The 18,748-nt window shown below is 40.8% G+C and overlaps 1 protein-coding gene across 2 annotated transcripts; it reads right to left on the reverse strand.

Annotated features, from left to right (window-relative positions):
- On the reverse strand, nucleotides 1-18,748 carry RB195_017544 (uncharacterized protein; the record flags this gene model as incomplete). 2 transcript variants are annotated; one of them, XM_064184585.1, is made up of 8 exons in its annotated part: nucleotides 1-14; nucleotides 7,404-7,584; nucleotides 9,621-9,722; nucleotides 10,233-10,337; nucleotides 10,392-10,541; nucleotides 14,075-14,182; nucleotides 14,255-14,352; nucleotides 16,121-16,235. In XM_064184585.1, the coding sequence occupies 8 exons, from the start codon at nucleotides 16,233-16,235 to the stop codon at nucleotides 1-3; spliced, it is 873 nt and encodes a 290-aa protein (XP_064040466.1). The 2 variants fall into 2 exon arrangements, with proteins under 2 accessions (XP_064040466.1, XP_064040467.1); XM_064184586.1 differs by lacking the exons at nucleotides 1-14; nucleotides 16,121-16,235 and adding exons at nucleotides 4,834-5,296; nucleotides 18,562-18,748 and having other exon boundaries at nucleotides 7,481-7,584.

Raw genomic sequence — 18,748 nt, forward strand, 5'->3', positions numbered from 1 at the left:
TTATATAGTGGCACCTTAAACTTGGGTAATTAAACCATAAAGAAGTCCAAATATAATGATATAACATAAAAATACGAACAACAAACAAAAAAAAACAACAAAATAAACGAATGTTTGGAAACGAATGAAGAAATGGGTCCATCTTTCTAATACTGAGAATCTAATGGAGCATGGTTCCTGAACAGAACGAGAATTTAAAGAACGCTGCGTCCTTTAAAATCTTTAAAGGCATCACCCCACGAATCTGAAGTGGTGCAGATTTCAGGTGGAGAGGGGTGATTCCGTCCATTTCTTCCTAATTGCCGTAAAAAAACGGCCCGAAAGATACGGCTTCATTCGTTTTGGCGCACCATTTTGTACAAGAGGTTCGATTGGAGCGCGCCAGTCTTGTGCGCCGCCGCATCTTCCGGGCCGTTTTTTACGGCAATTAGCAAGAAATGGACGGAATCACCTCCCTCTCCGTTGTCTCCCATCCTGTGTACGAATACTCCACCTGAAATCTGCACCACCTCAGATTCGTGGGGTGATGCCTTTAAGGGACGTCATGTGAAGTTCTATCTCGCGGAGGTTCCGCGATAGAAATCTTATCACATAATTGAATCCTACGAAAAATATAAGAGGCTGAAGCCTTGTGGAATAAAATAAAGCAAAGCCCAAATTCAAAGTTGTGGGTGATTATAGATACAGGATAAAAAGTACAAGATTAGTCCTATTTAGTCGCATTCACCGCAAATACAGAATCCTAATTTTTTCCCCTATTATATATATATATATATATATATATTCCTTCTGTCACCTTCCACAAAAAATATTTTAATAACATTCTACATATGATTACTATTGAAGTAGCTGTTATAACTTATCATCATAGCAATCGTGAATAGTTCCTAGTAGAGAACGTGAAAATAGAAGACATAGAACAAGCGCCCTTCTGTTCTCAGCAAATCTCAACGAAGAATCGGTGTTCATTTAGTTCCACTCATTCTAGTGATTAGGTTTTGTAACTGGGAATTCGGAACCATTGTAGACAAAGGATATTAACTTCTCTGAAAATGGCGGCACAGTGAGAGATCACCGTTCGTTTTGTCATGGATCTCTCCGGTAAGCATTTTTTTACGAACAACTCTCCATTAAAGAATCATTTACGTCATGTTTGCAATGTAACTAGCTGATAATCACCAATTTGCATATAATTGAGTAAACTACATATTGCGGGAACCAAAAATACAATTCTTATACAAGCGAAGCAGGCTTGTTGAAGCGTTTCGTGCTGATTCTAACAGGGAGCATGTGACATTTACAGTGGCTATTTTTGTACAGCTTCCTTGTACGAAGGAAATTCGTTCCGGATACGCTTACAGTACTTAGAAAAGTAGTACACGAATACGTGGAGACGCAGCTGCACGCGGAAGAAAAACAAGAAGGGCAACATAATAACGACATACGAAGAAATGAAGTGTTTGATTATATCGGATATCTACGTCGCAACTTATCAAAATTATCTAATGTGAAGTGGATCCTACATAATCCTAGAATCCACTAGATAAGGAGAAATAATCTAGAGTAAAAACTGACAGCCAGGATTTCAAGCTCGTTCTACAAGCAATGTATACATATCAAATTATTGAACAAAGTTGGAATAACATAACTCACTGTTAGGTGTTTAGACTCAACATTCTTTCACTTCTGAAGAAACATCCAAGCCAAAAAAAGGTTGGGCACTATCCGAGAGTATGCGTTAAATCAAAGAAAAATTGTGGACATATATCGCTGTAGTAATACTTGTTATAGTATGAATTCCGCCTTTAGGAACATAGAAACGGGAACCATGCATATCAAACAGGATTCATGTTATCCCGGATAATATAAATCAGTCTTAGTCGTCACGATCGTTCTAAGAATGTTTTCCAGCAGGACAATATAATCGTACGCTCGTTGATTCATAGCTAGAGCCGGTCTCATCAAATCTGACTTATCCGTTCCCAATCTTCTGGAGAATATACAGAAGTTCCTTGATGCGTAACATGCATTATCAGAGATTGCTCCGATAATGCATGTTGCATACAGAGAACCCCACAGAAGATCCCATAAGTGTGTTTTCGGATGTATAAAAATTCTCTACAACGAACATCACCATGAATATTGTTGCAAAAAAGGATTACTGCAAATGTATTTGAACATACAACTAACGGAGGAAATCCTCTAATTTTTTTGCCTTCATTTTTGCTTTTCACATTCTTTTGACAAACTTTTTCAAAAGAAGGAGCAAGGCCTCAAGCGTTTTAGACATTTTTCTCAAAAATAATAAAGAAATGGAAGAGCAAGTGAGAGTGGAGAACAGTGAAAATTTCTAAACGTTGTCTAAGATAAAGAAAACCTGAAGAAGCATCCTACCACCGTTGACGTATCATATATACAGAGTTAGATTCAGAGTGTGAACCACACAAAGTTCAGATTTCACGCTTCCTCCGTTTACTTGCTCATGTTACCTAGATTTTGTGGTTTGTCGTAGAGTGGGTCTGAGATCGGCGGTTATTCGGTCACCAAAAAGTAGTTGCATGCAAAATACAGTGTCGCAGAGGACAAGCATGACGGAAAATTCAGAGCGACATAGAATTGAATTCTCACTTAAACTATACGATCTTAGATAGAGCCGAAGGCGGGACCTATGAAGCTTATTTGATATTTTTTTTTGTAAAGATTCGCCTTGATCACCTTGAATTCCGTTGTTCCTCTAATTGATCGAGATCAATCCACCAATTCCTCTATTTGTCCCAATTGCTCGCTGGTTTCTCTTCTCACCAGGGACATGAAGAGTGTAAAATCTTTGTGTAGAATTCTCGCGTCTCGCCAACGAGTCGGCGTTATTCCTGTAGTGGTAGGGCGTCCAATATCGCAGTAGACCTGGCCTGTCACGACTCCGGTCCAAAGGTTGTGGTTAAAACATATCACATGTCAGTCGTTTTCAATTTTGCTTTCCTTGCAAATGTAAAAGCGTCTCTCTCTCCCTCTCTCTTCGATCGCCGACATAGACAGAACATCGAATCGTATTTTTAACTTTGTTGAAGGGTGATACTCTTAGCCTCACTCTTTCGTTTGAGTGTTCAATGATGCTGACGTGATTTTCTTCCTTGCGATTTGATTGCAATGTATCAGGCATCTGAAACATTGGTTAAAACAGAAAGCTCAGTGAGGTTGAAGTGATGGGGATGGAGCCGGCTGTTCTGGTCTTCTTCACTAGAACCTCGATGTTCTTACGTGTTCTCCAAGCCGTTCGGTCCTTCCCGCCCAGCTCAACAGTAAAGTCTTCTCTCATTCTCACTCTCCTCGGATGAACAAAGCTGATGCCCTCAAACATGTTCGTTCCGTCGAACGTGAATAAAGCATACCGAGACATATACGTTTCCAATGAACGTTATCCTTAACAGGTTCAGCTGAAGACCGATGCACCCACATGTTTCGTTATTTTCAGCCAGCCGTTATTTCCTTTATTCGTTCTGCTTTGCTAATGCCAGATATTTCCACTCCAGTGTCATTCCAGCTTTCACATCGCGATCTCGAGGGTAGCTGTAACTGTTTTTGATAGGATTGTATCACCTAGTCGAAACCTTCTCTTCACGTCGATGATAATGTTCTTATCGAATGGCGAAGTTGCGATTGTTGAGTTACTGTACGGCTTTCGAAGTACTATTATGCACTGAACAAGGTTCTTGGTTGTTCAGGGATTCCACTCGTCTGAACTGAGTCAAATGCCTCTTTCAAGGCGAGAAATAGTGACATCTTGTGCCCTTTTGATAACCCGATGAGTTTTGAAACAGAGTGAATCAATGGTCAATCGTTCTGTAAAGTGCAGGGGCTTGGTATCCCTGCCGGACGACTAGTTTTTGCCACGCGGGCTTCACCAGCAAACCTCAAACTTGGGTCATTAAACCTTTTAATAAGCATAAAAATCTACAACAAAAACAACGTTCAAAAGGAACGAATAAAAGTTAGTATTCATTAAAAAAAAGACAATCGCAAAAAACCTTCGCTATGTAAATTTACATGCAGAAATCGCCAAAATTAAAACAACAAAAAATGGGAGAAAATGAATAAAATAATGGAGAATATCGCAACTTCGCACTTTGCTTTTCGCATTTATGTCCCTTTTATACTGTCGCGCGCTTGATGTTCCCAAAACATATGCTCCGCTATTCTCTTGAGATAAGCCTTATCTCTTGAGCAAAGGAAATGTTTTGGGAACGTAAAACAATTTATTTTTACTCGCGTTTTCCGCGATATTCTGAATCCTTCTCGAAAGCCTGCTTCCTCTCATAGGTGTCTTTCATCCGACACCTTTCAAATCCTGTTAAGGATCCAATGCAGAAATTGCCAAAGTTAAAACAACAAAAAATGGGAGAAAATAGATAAAATAATGGAGAATATCGCAACTTCGCACTTCGCTTTTCGCATTTATGTCCCTTTTATACTGTCGTGCGCTTTATGTTCCCAAACATATGCTCCGCTATTTTCTTGAGATAAGCCTTATCTCTTGAGCAAAGGAAATGTTCCCTTTGTACAACAATGCAGACTTGCTGGTCTTCCACTGCATAGGAATCTCGTATTCTGACAGGTTATGCGCAAAGAGCCTTGTCAGAGTGTTGATAACAACGGGAAGAAGATTTTTCAAATTTTCAGGTCTTATCCTGTCGGATGCCGCACGATTTGTTACCGACAACACTTCGAACAGGAGAACCTCTAGTACGAAATATTCGTGTTCTCTCAGATGAGGCAGTCGAAGAAAAGTCTGGGTAGAACTCCTGAATGATCTTCTCCGTCGTCTTTGTCAATGCTCTAGCTGTTTCGTCTGGGTTCCAGAAAGCGGTCATTTTTTCTGACAGTTGGCGAAGTCTCCACGGGCATAGCGGCTTTAGTCAACATTTCTGCTCTCTTTTCTTGAGGTCTCCTTTTTCGCCTCTCTGCACAGCCTTCCGAACTCGATCGTGAGTTCTTGGTTCCCTGCATCTCCTGCTGCTCTCCGCTGGCGTATAATAGCTTAACAATTTCCGGAGACAGGCGCCTCTTGGTGATTTCAAAACTCTCAGTCGTGGAAGTGATCAACGAGCCGATCGTTGATGTTGTCCATTGAGGAATCCTCCCAAAAGCTGGCTTCAATAGCGAAGAGTTAGTGATAGTTCTGTGGCTTTGCTCTCTGAGCATCATGGCTTTCTCTTCTCGGTTTGAGGAAAGTCTTCCTCCTTTACAATCTTCCAAAATGTAAACGAATAGTTCCCAATACGTTGCTTTGCTCACAAACCTAGAGCGGAAACTAAACAGCGATTCTGGTCTAATGGTGGACTGCTCTATTGCATGATTAAAGATTCTAGCAGGTTATTAATGATTGTAACATGTGCATCATGCAACAACCTTCTAAAGGATTCAGGTTGATAGACCAAATCCATGCTGTTCCACAACTCATCGTGGTATCATAAGAGTAAAAGATGCCGCTATTTCTCACGAATAGACGTGAACAGAGGGCCCGACAGGCTGATACAATTTTACCTAAAAATTCACGGCCACTCTCGAGAACGCAGTTTGAAAGCTGGAAATGGACGACATGGGAGTGATGGTTGACCGTCAGCAGCTGCACCGTCTAGGCTTTGCTGTTGACATCGTTCTGATAACATTTATCATTAGACAACAGCCAATACAGGTCTCGGATTGTCCATTTACGCAAAACGGAACGCATATATCCGACTAGCTACGTTACGTTGCACTAGCTACGTTTATCTGGATCAGGAAATGAACATGAAGAACTGGCTAACCTCCGAACTGGGCAGAAGGAAACAGGTGGTTTGAGAGGTGTATAAGAGCATTGAGGGTGTATTCGAGAAGACCAAGAACACCCGGCTCCGTCTCTCCTTTTTAACACCGCCGTGCTTTCCTCTTCGATCTATGCTTGAGAAACCTGAGTACTTCGCGAACAGGAAGAACACGCGGTGAGCGTCATTGAACGCGCAATTGAGAGAGTGATGCTAGAAGTCTCCCACTTCACGCACGTAAGTGACGGGATTCAAATCATTTTCCTACAATCAGCGATCGAAGATTAGAGACGGTACCGTTTTGTCGCGGAATGCAAAATAAGTTTTGCCGGACACGTGATGTGTTTCAACGACAAGCGTTGGACTAGAGCTGTGAGCGACTAGGTTCCAAACGACATCAATCGCACTAGAAGAAGACCGCCTACCCGATGGTTAGATTACTTCACGATGCCCCTCAAAAAATTTCAATGCTCTTCGTGTCCCACGAGAAAGAAGAAGCCACTGAGTGACTCTGAAACGCGATCGAGACAAATGGAACGATTACTGGCGCACGCTTGACCACTTCGAAGATTAACCGGAATCAAGGTGATCAAGGTGATTCGTTCACGCTTATGACTAGCATCCCCCCAACTTTTTTTATAGACTCATAAGTATTGTAATTTTTGATTTTATACACTGGATCCATGTTAAAGGAAAAGGACAGATTTGCTGTAGTTTACATGCATAATAAATAGAGGCCGAATCGCACTAAATATTTTGATGTTCACTGCTGGATCGTTTCCGTAAGCCTTTCGTGACAAACGCCTCTGACAGTTTCACACGCGTTTTGTTTCACTTGACTTCCTTCACAACATCGCTGAAGCAAGCATGGACGTTGCTGGTGCACACCTCAATTTCCTGCATTTTTACTGCAATTTCCTCTATCCTCATAATTCTCCAATTTTTTCCTACATTTAGACATGTCCGAGTTCTTTCTAAAACCCTGTTTCCCTCAATCCAATAATTCGGGCAAATTTGGGGACGTTTCTTCGGATACTGTCAGTTTTTGTGGAGTTGAACTACTCTTCAATTTATTCGTTTCATAGTGAAATGACCAAATCTCATGAAAAGATCGGCCAAATGATCCAAAATAATCCTGATTCGTAGGAAATACTGATAGTTTTCTTGTTCTATCCACTTTACCCCAAGCAACGAAGTCTGGAGAGACCAACTGCAGATGAACCAGGAACGCTGCGATGTTAGTATTAAAGATGCTCAGGACTTTTTCTTCCATGATTCGTTTATCTGTGCTCGAATACATCTTTTAAGATATTTGAAGAGTTCTTTTTTTTTCTTAATTTTAGTACTAGTTGGGATATGGCTGGCTCTGATGCGGACACACGCCCTAGAAGTTGTCATCTAATGGATAAGAGGAAACGAAGAACTGCATCATCCTCCCTCGTGTGCAGAAATAGCCACTCAGTCTGCTAAAGATTTGCCATGCACAACATTTACATTTTCATAGATGTTCCCTTAAAAACGGAAAAATACAATTACATTTTGTTACAGTGAAGAGGACGCGTGACGAAATAATGAAGACTAATCAAACCGAGTAGTTACTACATATCGGATTCTTGACTCCTACAGTTGTTGATTTCAGAAACTTTGCCCTGAACGAGGCTGACAGGGCGAGAAGCAACCAAGGATTCGAAAGAGCAAAGTAGTCCGCGGAGAGAGTGAGCACGATTATCAAAAGAGCATGCCCGTCTGTCTTCAGAGGAAAGATGTCCAACGCCAGCAAACACTGAAACAGATTCATCAATTAATATTTCAATACACTCATTTTTAATTGCTTATAAAAACAAGTACTTGGATATTGTAAGGACACTTTTCATTAATGCACACCAATGTTCGTAGGTAAATAACCTGTATCACTAAGTAGAAATGTTGCTTTGTTTCAGCAATACATAAAATATGCAGGTGATGGTAGGCACTGATGTAAAACAACTGTGAATTGTTTTCACAGCTACAATCCTTACTCTTCCGTTATTTATGTTCCATACAATTTGCCTCTATTTTTCCTTGATGAACAACACGAGCCAACAACATTTCAACCACAGCAGGAACCCCTTTGGGCTCCGAGTCAAAACCATCCTTGACCTAGCTTCGTTAGCCCAACTTTATTTTGACCATAATTCCGTAGTATATAGTATAGTATATTGTACAGAATATTATTGTAGCATATCTTATTATTTATTACTACAGCATATTTTATCGTTGCTTGTTATCTGTGATAGCCTCGAATTAGGTTGGCTACTTATTCTTATGCATTAATGTTCATCCGTCTGACAGGGAAACAACTTTCTGGACCCAGAAGCTGGAGGACTGAAACACACAGAACAGCTCGTGATTTGAGGCACGGCAACGTGTGAGTTCGGCCACTTGCCATTTACCGTAGGCCGGAGAACGAAAACTTCTAAGTTTCATTGATCGGTGAAGGCAAGCGAAGCGTGCACTACAAGACGTCTGAAGTTCTGCTTCAGCCGATCAAACACAAAGAGTGTATATGGGAATAACTAGACATTCTACCAGTAAGCGCTAGGTTCTCTGACTTGAACTGTGTTTGCCATGCATGTATCGCTTGTTATTTATGAATTCATTTTTTCGTTGTAATCTAGAGAGGAAGGACGAATAGGAGCCTAGCAAGGGAGCCATACCAGTGAACTTTTGGACCACGCGGTTTTGACGATACCAAGACCTGGAAGTGTAGGCAATGGAAATGGTTTGGCATAGAAGTGGATGAGCTTTCTGTCCAAAGGTATCGTTACCAAGTCTGTCTGGCCACCTGTAGCCGTAATGATCTAGCCGTCATCAAGGAACTAGTTTCCCAACTCTTCAAATAAGGATGTAGAGTACGGCCTTGCCATCACTCTTTTACCTTTTACAGCACCACGTGCAAGCAAAGGTGTGCTGCAGGGAAAACCATCAGATTCAAGTCAACATTCCAACTCAACTAGTAGACAATAGGGGGATTATTAGGATGAACATGGACTGAGAAATGAATAGCATATAAATACAGTGAGAGCAATACACTGAATGCGTGATCAGGTATACCAAAATTGTCCACCAACACCCCTGCATTATTTTCAAAACATGATGAATTAGCAGTCACTTGTTTGTGACTTCGCAGTTGTAAAAAGCACAACTACATTTGCTTCGGTAATTCGGCATCACCTTAAAGGCATCATCCCACGAATCTGGGGTGGTGCGAGTTTCAGGTGGGTTATACCTATACGGGGTTGTAGATTATGGGGAAGAGGGTGATTCCGTCCTTTTTCTTCCTTATTGCCGTAAAAAACGGCCCGGAAGATGCGGCTTCGAGCGTTCCGGGTCGCTATCTTCTTCAACGAGTTCGATTGGAGCGCGCCAGCTTCGTGCACGCACAGCATTTTACAGGCCGTTTTTTACGGCAATTAGTAAGAAATGGACGGAGTCACCATCTTACCCACGATCTACGGCTCTGTAACGGCATAACCCACCTGAAACTCGTACCAGCCAAGATTCGTGAGGGGATGCCTTTAAGCCAGTAAAGGTTTCATCACACGGGATATCTAGATTGGCATCATTCTAATCTGGTGGAACAAAGATCCTATTTTGGTGCGGCAGTTGATCCTCTCAAATTATTGTAAGCATAGCACGCGTAGGCGCTTGTAAATATCCACGATTTTGAATTAGAGTCAGATGGTTCGAGGCATCACAAAGAGATTAATCAACACCAAGACAAGTATTCGTTTTTTTAAACCGAGAATCATAATTTTACGATTAAAAGGAATAGAACACCTGGCAAACAGTCATCGAAATAATAGCCAGCGTGAACGAGGAAGAGTAAACAAGTAAGTTAAGCTGAAGTCGGCGAGTCAACGCTTGTTGTTGGTCAAACAGCTGAAAAAAATAGAATCATTACTTTCGCATCTCGTAAATAAGTGTCACACATAATGATTCTTCACCATAATTCTATTTATTTATTGTTTATTTTCACTTTAAACCTTTTCACAACAAAAACAAGCGACAAGCAATATTTCTTACACCTGCAACAAAATTATTATACATTCAGCGGGTGAATATGGTTTTTCGGCGAGAAAATATATTGATACTTAGATTCCACTGGCTTTCACAAGACACGAAAGATTTCCGATCTAATCAAATTTGATTACAAGCACAATGGATTCTAAATCCATTCTATTTTGTATAGCTCTGTCTATGTGCTAGGTGCGGCTTGTAGAAAGGTTCCTTTGAAGTAAATTGTGCTTGGATGCAATTTCACCAGTTCGGCGACTTATTTTCTTATTAACAAAAAATTGTGGTGTCTGTGTATGAGCTCTATAAATATATAAGTATGTCATCCGAGTAAAAAATCTTCAAAACCAAACCCTAGAAACTCTTGAAGTGTACCTTCAAATTCCGCTGTTGAGAATGCTTGATAAGCGAAAATACGTTCAAAACGAAACAAAATAATCCGAAGAAGACATAAATGCAGCTTGATACGTAGGAGTTGGTCTAAACTGTCAGTCACTAGAGATTTCACTAAAATAATGTTACTTGGGGGCGAACCTTCTGATCTTCCTCATGTATAAGATATGGCACAATTTTTCCTTGAACGGCGATGTATCCAGCTTCTTGAGGTAGTCTCATAGCGGTAGGAATGAGAGCCAACAGAGAGCAGATGGCAAACAATTTGAGCGTCCTCGTCAATGTCCACCACTGCAGACGAAATGAAATGTTGTGTTTGAAAATATTGTAGAAACGGTACAATGTGAAGGTCAGAGGATATTTCTAGTTCGCTGAAAGTTCTCTCTCGAATTACTTCCGTGTCATGATTCTGCCAATAATCTCTCTTTCCCGTTTGTTGTTCTTTCAGAATTTTCTTATCTTCTTTTCCAAGTTTTTTTTTTCTCAAATGATTATATTTTAATTGTCCATTTTCGCATTTTGCATTATATCAAAGTTTGCACTTCACTTGCTCTCTTTTTTTTCCGTTCGCTTATTATCAACCACAAATCTCTCTTATAACTCTAGATCAGATTAGTTGTCGCGACTCGCACCGCTCCTCTCGATCAAAGCCTGGCAGGAAGCATTGCTTACCGCGTTCGGTAGCCAAAAGCGCGCGCTCTTACTAGCGAGCAGGCGCATTGGCTGCCGTCTCCCGCGAAGCTCCGCCCACTAGAGCCCAGGCTATATAAAGGAGCCGTTTTACCAGCCTTTCTGTTTCTCTTTCGATTTTCTTCCGAATGGTTTCGTAACAGTTGGCTTGGTATTTCGCTATCGTCATCGCCGTTTGCATTCGCCTCGCGTACGTGTACGTGCTTTGTTGTGTATCGCATTTGAAGAGCATAATACGCACGGGCCGGGAACGCATAACACCTTGAGACTGAGAGAAGGTGGATCACAGCAAAGCAGGGAGAGCCACGCCGTCGCGCAATGCCTCGGTGGCGGCGGCGCTACTCGGCATGGTCCGGATTATATTTCTCCCCCTTTAGTAGGTTTTATTTGAATCCCCATCTCCTCTCAAGATAATCTGTCATAATAGAGAAGAGAATGAACATGTTATGTAGCAGTACTGGGGCATTAGAAGACTTACAAAAGATAGGCGGCCCGAGGCCGAAGACAGGAAACATCTAGGTTGCATAGAGGGAAAGTAGGAGCCGGTTCGCTGACCAACGGAGAGAACCCCCTAACACGAGACAGAACCCCGAACCTATACGCAAGGTTGGTGGGCAATGTAGCATCCTTAGAGATTCTAGTACACTATATTTAAGGAGCCCGCTTGCTTCTATGTGCACGAACAGCAGAACAGTTCAGTCCAGTGGTTGCTGACCCACACGCTTTCCAGATAAGTAACTTCTTTGGAAAAAAATATGGATACACTGAAGAACTGAAAATAACATCAATGAGCATCAAAGTGCAGTTCGGAATCCTCATGATCTCTAGTGGATCAAGACAAATAAGAACGAATGGAAACCGTATTCGTTCAATAAACATTAAGGATGAGAAAAAGAAAAAGTGGTGCAGTGAAATGCCTGGTGTGCACCACTACAGGACGGTTGCACCATCGAAAGGAGATCATGGGCAGAATTTCATTTCAATATTTCGCGAATTTCACACTGTTCAGGTGGCGGAGTGGTTGAGGCAACTGACTGCTAATCCGTTGGGGTTTCCCCGCGTGAGTTCGAATGTCGTCCTGATCGAAGGTTTTGCAAGTACCAACGAAAACCAGTAGTGCAGTGAAATGCCTGGTGTATGGTGTTATCATAGCAGACTGGATGAGAATTAAATCCTGATGCGCACAGAAGTTGGCAGATCGAATATAGTACATTCCATGTGCGCCATGCTTGAATTTTTTTTTTCCGAAGAAACACTAAATACTTGAAATTTCCGTTGTCACCCACAAATCTCCACTTACGAACTTCAACTTATAGTAGGGTCAAAAAGACATGAAGCACGTACGCAGTTGCGTACGCGGTCTCTCTCGAGGCGCTTCGGTGGAGCGTAGCGGCAAGGAGCGTGGTGAAACCCTTGCTGGCATGACCCGTCGCTGCAGCTGGCGACGATTCCAACTCGGTTACAACTGCTGCTTCCACTGAGCCGGTACACAACCGCAACTACACTCGTGATTCATGTCATTTTGACCCGACTATACGAACATACGATTCCGGACATATAAACAAGGAAACCGCGAAAAGACCGACACCATCCGCAACTTTCTACTTTTTTCTACCTCCAGATATCCACTTTTTTCCAACTCCAGACCTGAGGTTTATCACGGGGGGTGAAACGTCTACACTGTCTTTCTCTTCTTTCTGCCTAAATGAAGGGGAAAAACAAACTGTTGAAACAATTTCTAAAGAAGTCCTACTCAAAGAAATAGAGATATTTAGCGAAGGTGACAATGATCTTCAAGATTTTCTACTTCTGTAACTTCATCCCTTTCATACTCCTTCCACCCACTACCTCATCCTTATTTTATCAGTTTTAAAGGTAATGAAACCAGCATTAAAGCAGAGGTGTTATTGCTACAATCCATTCTTGATGTGTCCATCACTTGATTACTATTGCTTGTAAATCATAGAATAAGATAACGTATAGTCGGTTCAAAGCGATATGAAGCACGGTGCAGTTGTTTAAGCCCTTGTTAACACCATCCATTGCTGCAGTTCGCAATGGTCGTAGCTCGATTCCAGCAGCTATCTGTGGTGGTAGTGTACGGGTTTCAGGTGGGTTATGCATATACGAGGTCATAGATTATGAAGAGGAGGATGTCCATTTCTTGGAAAGTGGAGTTTTTTCGAAAATTTTTACAATTATCAACCGAACCATGCTACCATTACAATACGGAGTCCCCTGCAGTAGAACCTAAATAAATAGTAAAAAAGAAAGTCTTACAAGACAGCCTCAAATCAGCTTTGCCTGATCCCAAAAATGCTTTTCTACTTAGTGGGATCTAGGGCGCTAATCTATGACTGTGTGGTTCTAACGTGTTCTAATACTAACCAAGCTTTTCATAAGACTTTCTTTTTTACAATTTATTTAGGTTCTACTGCAGGGGACTCCGTATTTATGTGTTCAATAAATTGGTTCCAGATTTGTCTGGGAGGATAAAAACACTTAAAGGCATCACTCAGGAATCTGGGGTGTACGGGCCAACATGCATTCATAAAACGTGAAACGATTCTGAATTGCAGTCAAACGCATCGTTGCATCTCAAGTGGATTGAAAGGCCAAAAACTCCAGGAAGCTTTTCAGCCGGTGTGCTACCTGAAACGATTCAGGTAGCACGCCGGCTGAAAAGATTCGGTCCTGCTGGCGGTCACCGTCAGACGATATTTGATGGATCGCTGCCTTAGTTTACGTATTCCCAGCACACTTCAAGAAGGGGATACCACGTGTTTTTCGTCAAAAATTGACTTTACTGCAAACTCTACAGATACTGCAATGTCCTACAGTAAAACGAACTCTATCAAGTATGAGTTTTGGCAGCACAACCTCGTATTCGAGTAGTGTATAGATCTTAAGTCTATCAAATCCATGCCAAATAAAATTAGTATTCTTGTTATGTGTACTCGTTTTATTTGATCATATTACTAGTTTTTTGGGAGAAGTACGATGAATTGCATCTTGTGACTAGTAGCCCTGCGTTTTTTGTTTTTTTTTCAGTTCTCAAAGTTCCCAATAGAATTGACTATGTATAGTTTTCAGCTTTAGATTTGTATAAGTAGTAGAGAATAATGAAAACATACACGATTGTGTCTTAATGGGAAGCAAATAGCGGTGAATCGATTGACGGAAAGAGAAAGTTGTGCGAAGAGTTCCAAAAGGCATGCATATTGCGAAAACACGAATCCCATCTGAAAGTTGATAGTAAAAAAGCTTTAGTCAGAAGTAAGAATTTATTGGAAAGAGCAATGTATGGAGTGCACCTTTGCGATGTATGGCTTGTCCAACACTGCGCCCCATCCAGCAACCGGAAACCGAAATGTTAATAAACTTGCTGCAACCTGTACCATGTCGGCTGGAGCTGCAATATTACAGTGTTAAGTGTTCAGAAGCAAAATTTATTTCTTTATTCAACTAGAATATGCAGTGGATTAAAGGTTACTAGGCTTACTGCCTTCATTTGTACAGAAGTTTGTAAGATTTCTTCCTCAGCAAACTCATAAGAACTTTTTATTGTATCATTTTCTTAACTATTGTCACAGAGGTATAATGTGGTTACGGTAGAAGCAAAAAATCAATTTTTGAATGCTATGATCATCGCGCGCAATCGGCAAGAGGTCTGCTGCGGTGGCACGGTCGATGGTTCGAATCCGCCCTAGTGCTCACCAATCCTTTCATCCCTCCGGGGTTGATAAGTTGGTACCAGACTTGTATAGGAGGATAGAAACGCTGACTTAGTAAATCAGTTAACTCCCTCATTCCATTGTCTAGATGAAAACGTATCCATAAAACCTCCACGTTTCCGAATCGGTTACTATAGGTCAATAGCGTTTCAAAACCTCGACGATCAAGGATCGCAGTAAAATGTATTAACACATCCCAAGTCGATTGATATGCCAGTGTCGACAAGTCAAGTCGACGAAGAAACATATTGTATAGTCTGTAAAATGTTAGAATAGCAGTTGTTGTTCATTTCTTGATGTAATGTTGTTATTCGCACTTTATCGGTATATAGATCTTGGATCGTGCATTGTATATAAGCAGTCGATTTCCTCGTTAGGGGTCTTTAGTGCAATAAGGATAAAATAGTCTAAAAGACCCGTGTTCTGTTCTGAGACAAGCGTCCTGGTCTGTACTCTTTGCCAAGTTGATCTGCTACTATTAAGTCACGCGTGGCACTATACAAGTTTAACTAAAAACTATAGTCAGAGACTTTATCCTTTACCATTTTATACCAGGTAATAGCTGAGAAGACCAGTGCATCTGCCGTTTCGGCACAGTTAATATGTACGCAAAACGTATATTTGTCACCTACTGGTGACATAACATAGTTTTGATGCATGTTTGAGCGGCACCCATTATTATTATCATGTGAAAATTTCAGACATAGCATTGTAGTACTTCCGCAGCAGCTACAAAAATATCCATCTTACGATAAGTTACATCTATTTACTTTCTAGAAGTATTTTCAAACATTCAAGAGTTGAGCGCGTCATCCGTGTAGTATGCACCAAACGTCAACCGATGCCCTCGACGAGACTGACGTGACGTGCTGACTTCTTCTATGGTTGACGCACAACACTTCTTCACTTCATCCTATCATAATCAAGGGCACATCGCATTTAGCGTCTTTTCGAAGAGAAAAGTACGGCACATGCCAGGCAAGCCGCCTGGTAGTTAGTTCTTCTCGGTTGAGAAAAAAACCCTAGATATATTTTTTTTTCGTTCTAGAACTTTTTAGAGGCTCAATTGAAACAGGTAAAAAAGTATAAAGTCCATCGCGTACCAATCCACTTAGGATGCGCTAATGCATTTTACTGCAATTCGTTGTAATCGTTGAGGTTTTAGTATGCGTGTTGGCCTATGCACTGACTCGCAGGGGCCACTCCGGAGGGATGAAAGGCTTGGTTAGCAATAGGGCGGTTTCGAACCATCGACCGTGCGGCCACAGCAGGCCTCTAACCGATCGGTGAACAACCGGCCATTGAAAAAAAATCTATACTAAAATATGATAGAAGGTTGCGAAATATTAACGCCTATTATCAGAGTAAAGAAACTATGACAACAGTTGATCAAAGACATCTGCGAGGCATCCTTTACTGTGAATTCCTATAATGCCACAGTCTAACCGTTGCCATCAACGTCTGCGTTGCGTTCAGGGACGACATTATCAGCTGACCCACTGTTCATCGCCGACATTGGCGGTTCCGGTGAGGAGAAATTCTGTTCGAAGACAGAGCTCATTATGGACGCCCTACTGCCGTGGACAACAAAACTCTGCGCAAAAGCAAACCTCATTGTCAATATTCGCGTATTTTAGAAAACCGAGCCCAGAAAACCACTGCCGATCACTTTTACGACCTTTGCTACCGTAACGGTGTCTCGGCTTATGTACTACTGTACGTGAGTCCAACAATGCGTCAAGAAAAGATATCTGAGATTCGTCCCCCACAGAGGGAGGACTTTCTAAAGCCAATGTTACAATAACGTTGTGAACGTAAAAGATTATTCTTTTTAAAACAACCGTGTATTCAATAACACTTTGGCGCATATCAAGACATTATAGGTAGAGTAAAAATACTACTGATGTTTTATGCTCTAAAAAGGAGCTTATTAAAATGTAGCAGCTTACCAGATGAATGAATGAATGCATGAATTTATGTCTTGCACTTAAGTTTTGTGATAAGGTTCACGATAACGCTTAACTAAAAATTAACTAAAAATGTTCATAAATGACTCCTTAGCGCTACTCTGATTCGAATATTCTGGAGTTCTCCACAACTTTTTTTTCTATTTGTCAAAATTGAGGCTGATCTTAGAACGCCTGCTCCATTTCCTCATGCATTTACAGGTTAGACTTATATTTACTCGTGAAATTCTAATTATCCTGTACGGAAAGCTTATTAAATCTATTATGGATATTATGACAATAGCAGTATATATGGGATGTACAAAAGAGTTCCCTTTGTGAAAAAGTAAATTCACTGCTTTAATCCAACTTGTGTTTTTCTTTCGGAAGGATAATGAATCATGAGAGGAGTATGTAGTTGGTGGAACAAAAAGTACGTTGTTCTCATCTTCAGCCTTCGAGAAAATCAGAGAAATACTCTTAGTAGAAATTCAACCTTTGTGATAAGTTAGATGATATATGTAAGTCATGACAGTGTTTGGATTATCTGATTGAATGTCCTGGTGATTTCATTTGAGAAAAAGATGGACATCGTACTCTCGTATAGTGTTCAAATATTGTCTTTTTGTAGTGTCATGTATAAAGCCTGTTACTATATGGTTTTCAGCTACATTTAATTTGTCACCTGGCAACAATTTGCGAGAAACCGTAAAGACTATGAGCAGATTGTTTATTTATAGTCATTTTGTTCAAGCAAGCAATATCATAACTTCCTCCTTTTTCATTTTCTTTGTTAATGAAATGCAAGGTAAATGAGAATTACGCATTACTGCTTGAATACATGGTCAAATAGAAAGTGGTGCTTGCAGAGTTATGGTCAACATAGTCACATGTTACCGCGGCATTTTTACGACGATCAGGAAAAGATGAGCGGAACCAACCTTGATCCCATAATTTACAACCCCATCTCTAGCTTTTCTCGCAAATTCCCTCACCACGTGAAATGCGTGGTATACTGCCTTTAAAAAAAGCATAACGTAAGGAAAGTAGCGTGTTAAGTGCTAAGTGCTTATAGGACAACTGGATACCCATTAAAAAATTCTATGAAGCTAAAATCCACTATATCTGCTGCACAAAATTCAAACGCAATTACCTGATTTATTTGAGGTTGTTATTCTTAAAATAATTTATGAATCATATCCGTACAATCGTGAAATCTAAGATCGATGCCTGTGTGTATTACACAAACTCCCAGTTAGAGTGAACTCACCTCAATCTTTATTCCAAAAATTCCTACACAATGTTAGAAATCGATTTTTGAAGCCAAACAACAAACTCTTCTTATTTTCAAGGGTTCAACAGTAAAAACATAGCTGAGGATTTGCCTTGTTTCCATGAGGTATTTATTAAATTGCCTGGTTTTCTAGCTACATATATGTTGTGCTCAAGTGTTTCTTGTGTACTTCTTTTTTTGAGGAAATCTCAGGATTTGAAAACACAGTTATCAATCATATGCCCGTTATTTTGTAGGAAAGATGTGGTATAATCTTCTTGAAACTCTTCCTAAATGAATCAGTTTTAAACCCTGTATGATATATGTGTATGAAAGTACCTGTAAAATTATGGGGGGGGGGGGGCGGTGAGGGGACTCAGTGAAGCCCTTATTTCTCAAAGTAAATAACTAAACCAATCGGGCCCCTAAGAATTAAAAATTCTTCTTACAGGATGTTTGGCATGCCAGTTAAAGTTAATAAGAGAAGAAAGCAAGCTAATGCGTCGAAAAATAAGGGCGTCACTGAGTGCCCTTCCCCTCCCCCTCCCAACTACATTTTCCCCCTGCACCGTATGTTGTTACAAAATATGGTTCGAAACCTATTCTGAACTGCAACTTGATGTGCTTATGTTCTGTATGATATTCGGGATGGTTTCAATTTTTCTTACCACGAGCTAGAAATATGTAATGGAAAGCTGTGGAAAATTCTGGATCCTTCGTTAGGGCGATGAAGCAAAACTGTGCGAGATAAAGCAACAAGCTAGGCACAATGTAGATCAGTTGCAGCGTTACGAGCAACGTGTAATTCATACTGTCGTAACGTCGACGCGGTCCTGAAAGAGCTTTTCCAAGCAT

The sequence above is a fragment of the Necator americanus genome, chromosome II (genome assembly GCF_031761385.1).
Source record: "Necator americanus strain Aroian chromosome II, whole genome shotgun sequence".
NCBI classification, from domain to species: domain Eukaryota; kingdom Metazoa; phylum Nematoda; class Chromadorea; order Rhabditida; family Ancylostomatidae; genus Necator; species Necator americanus.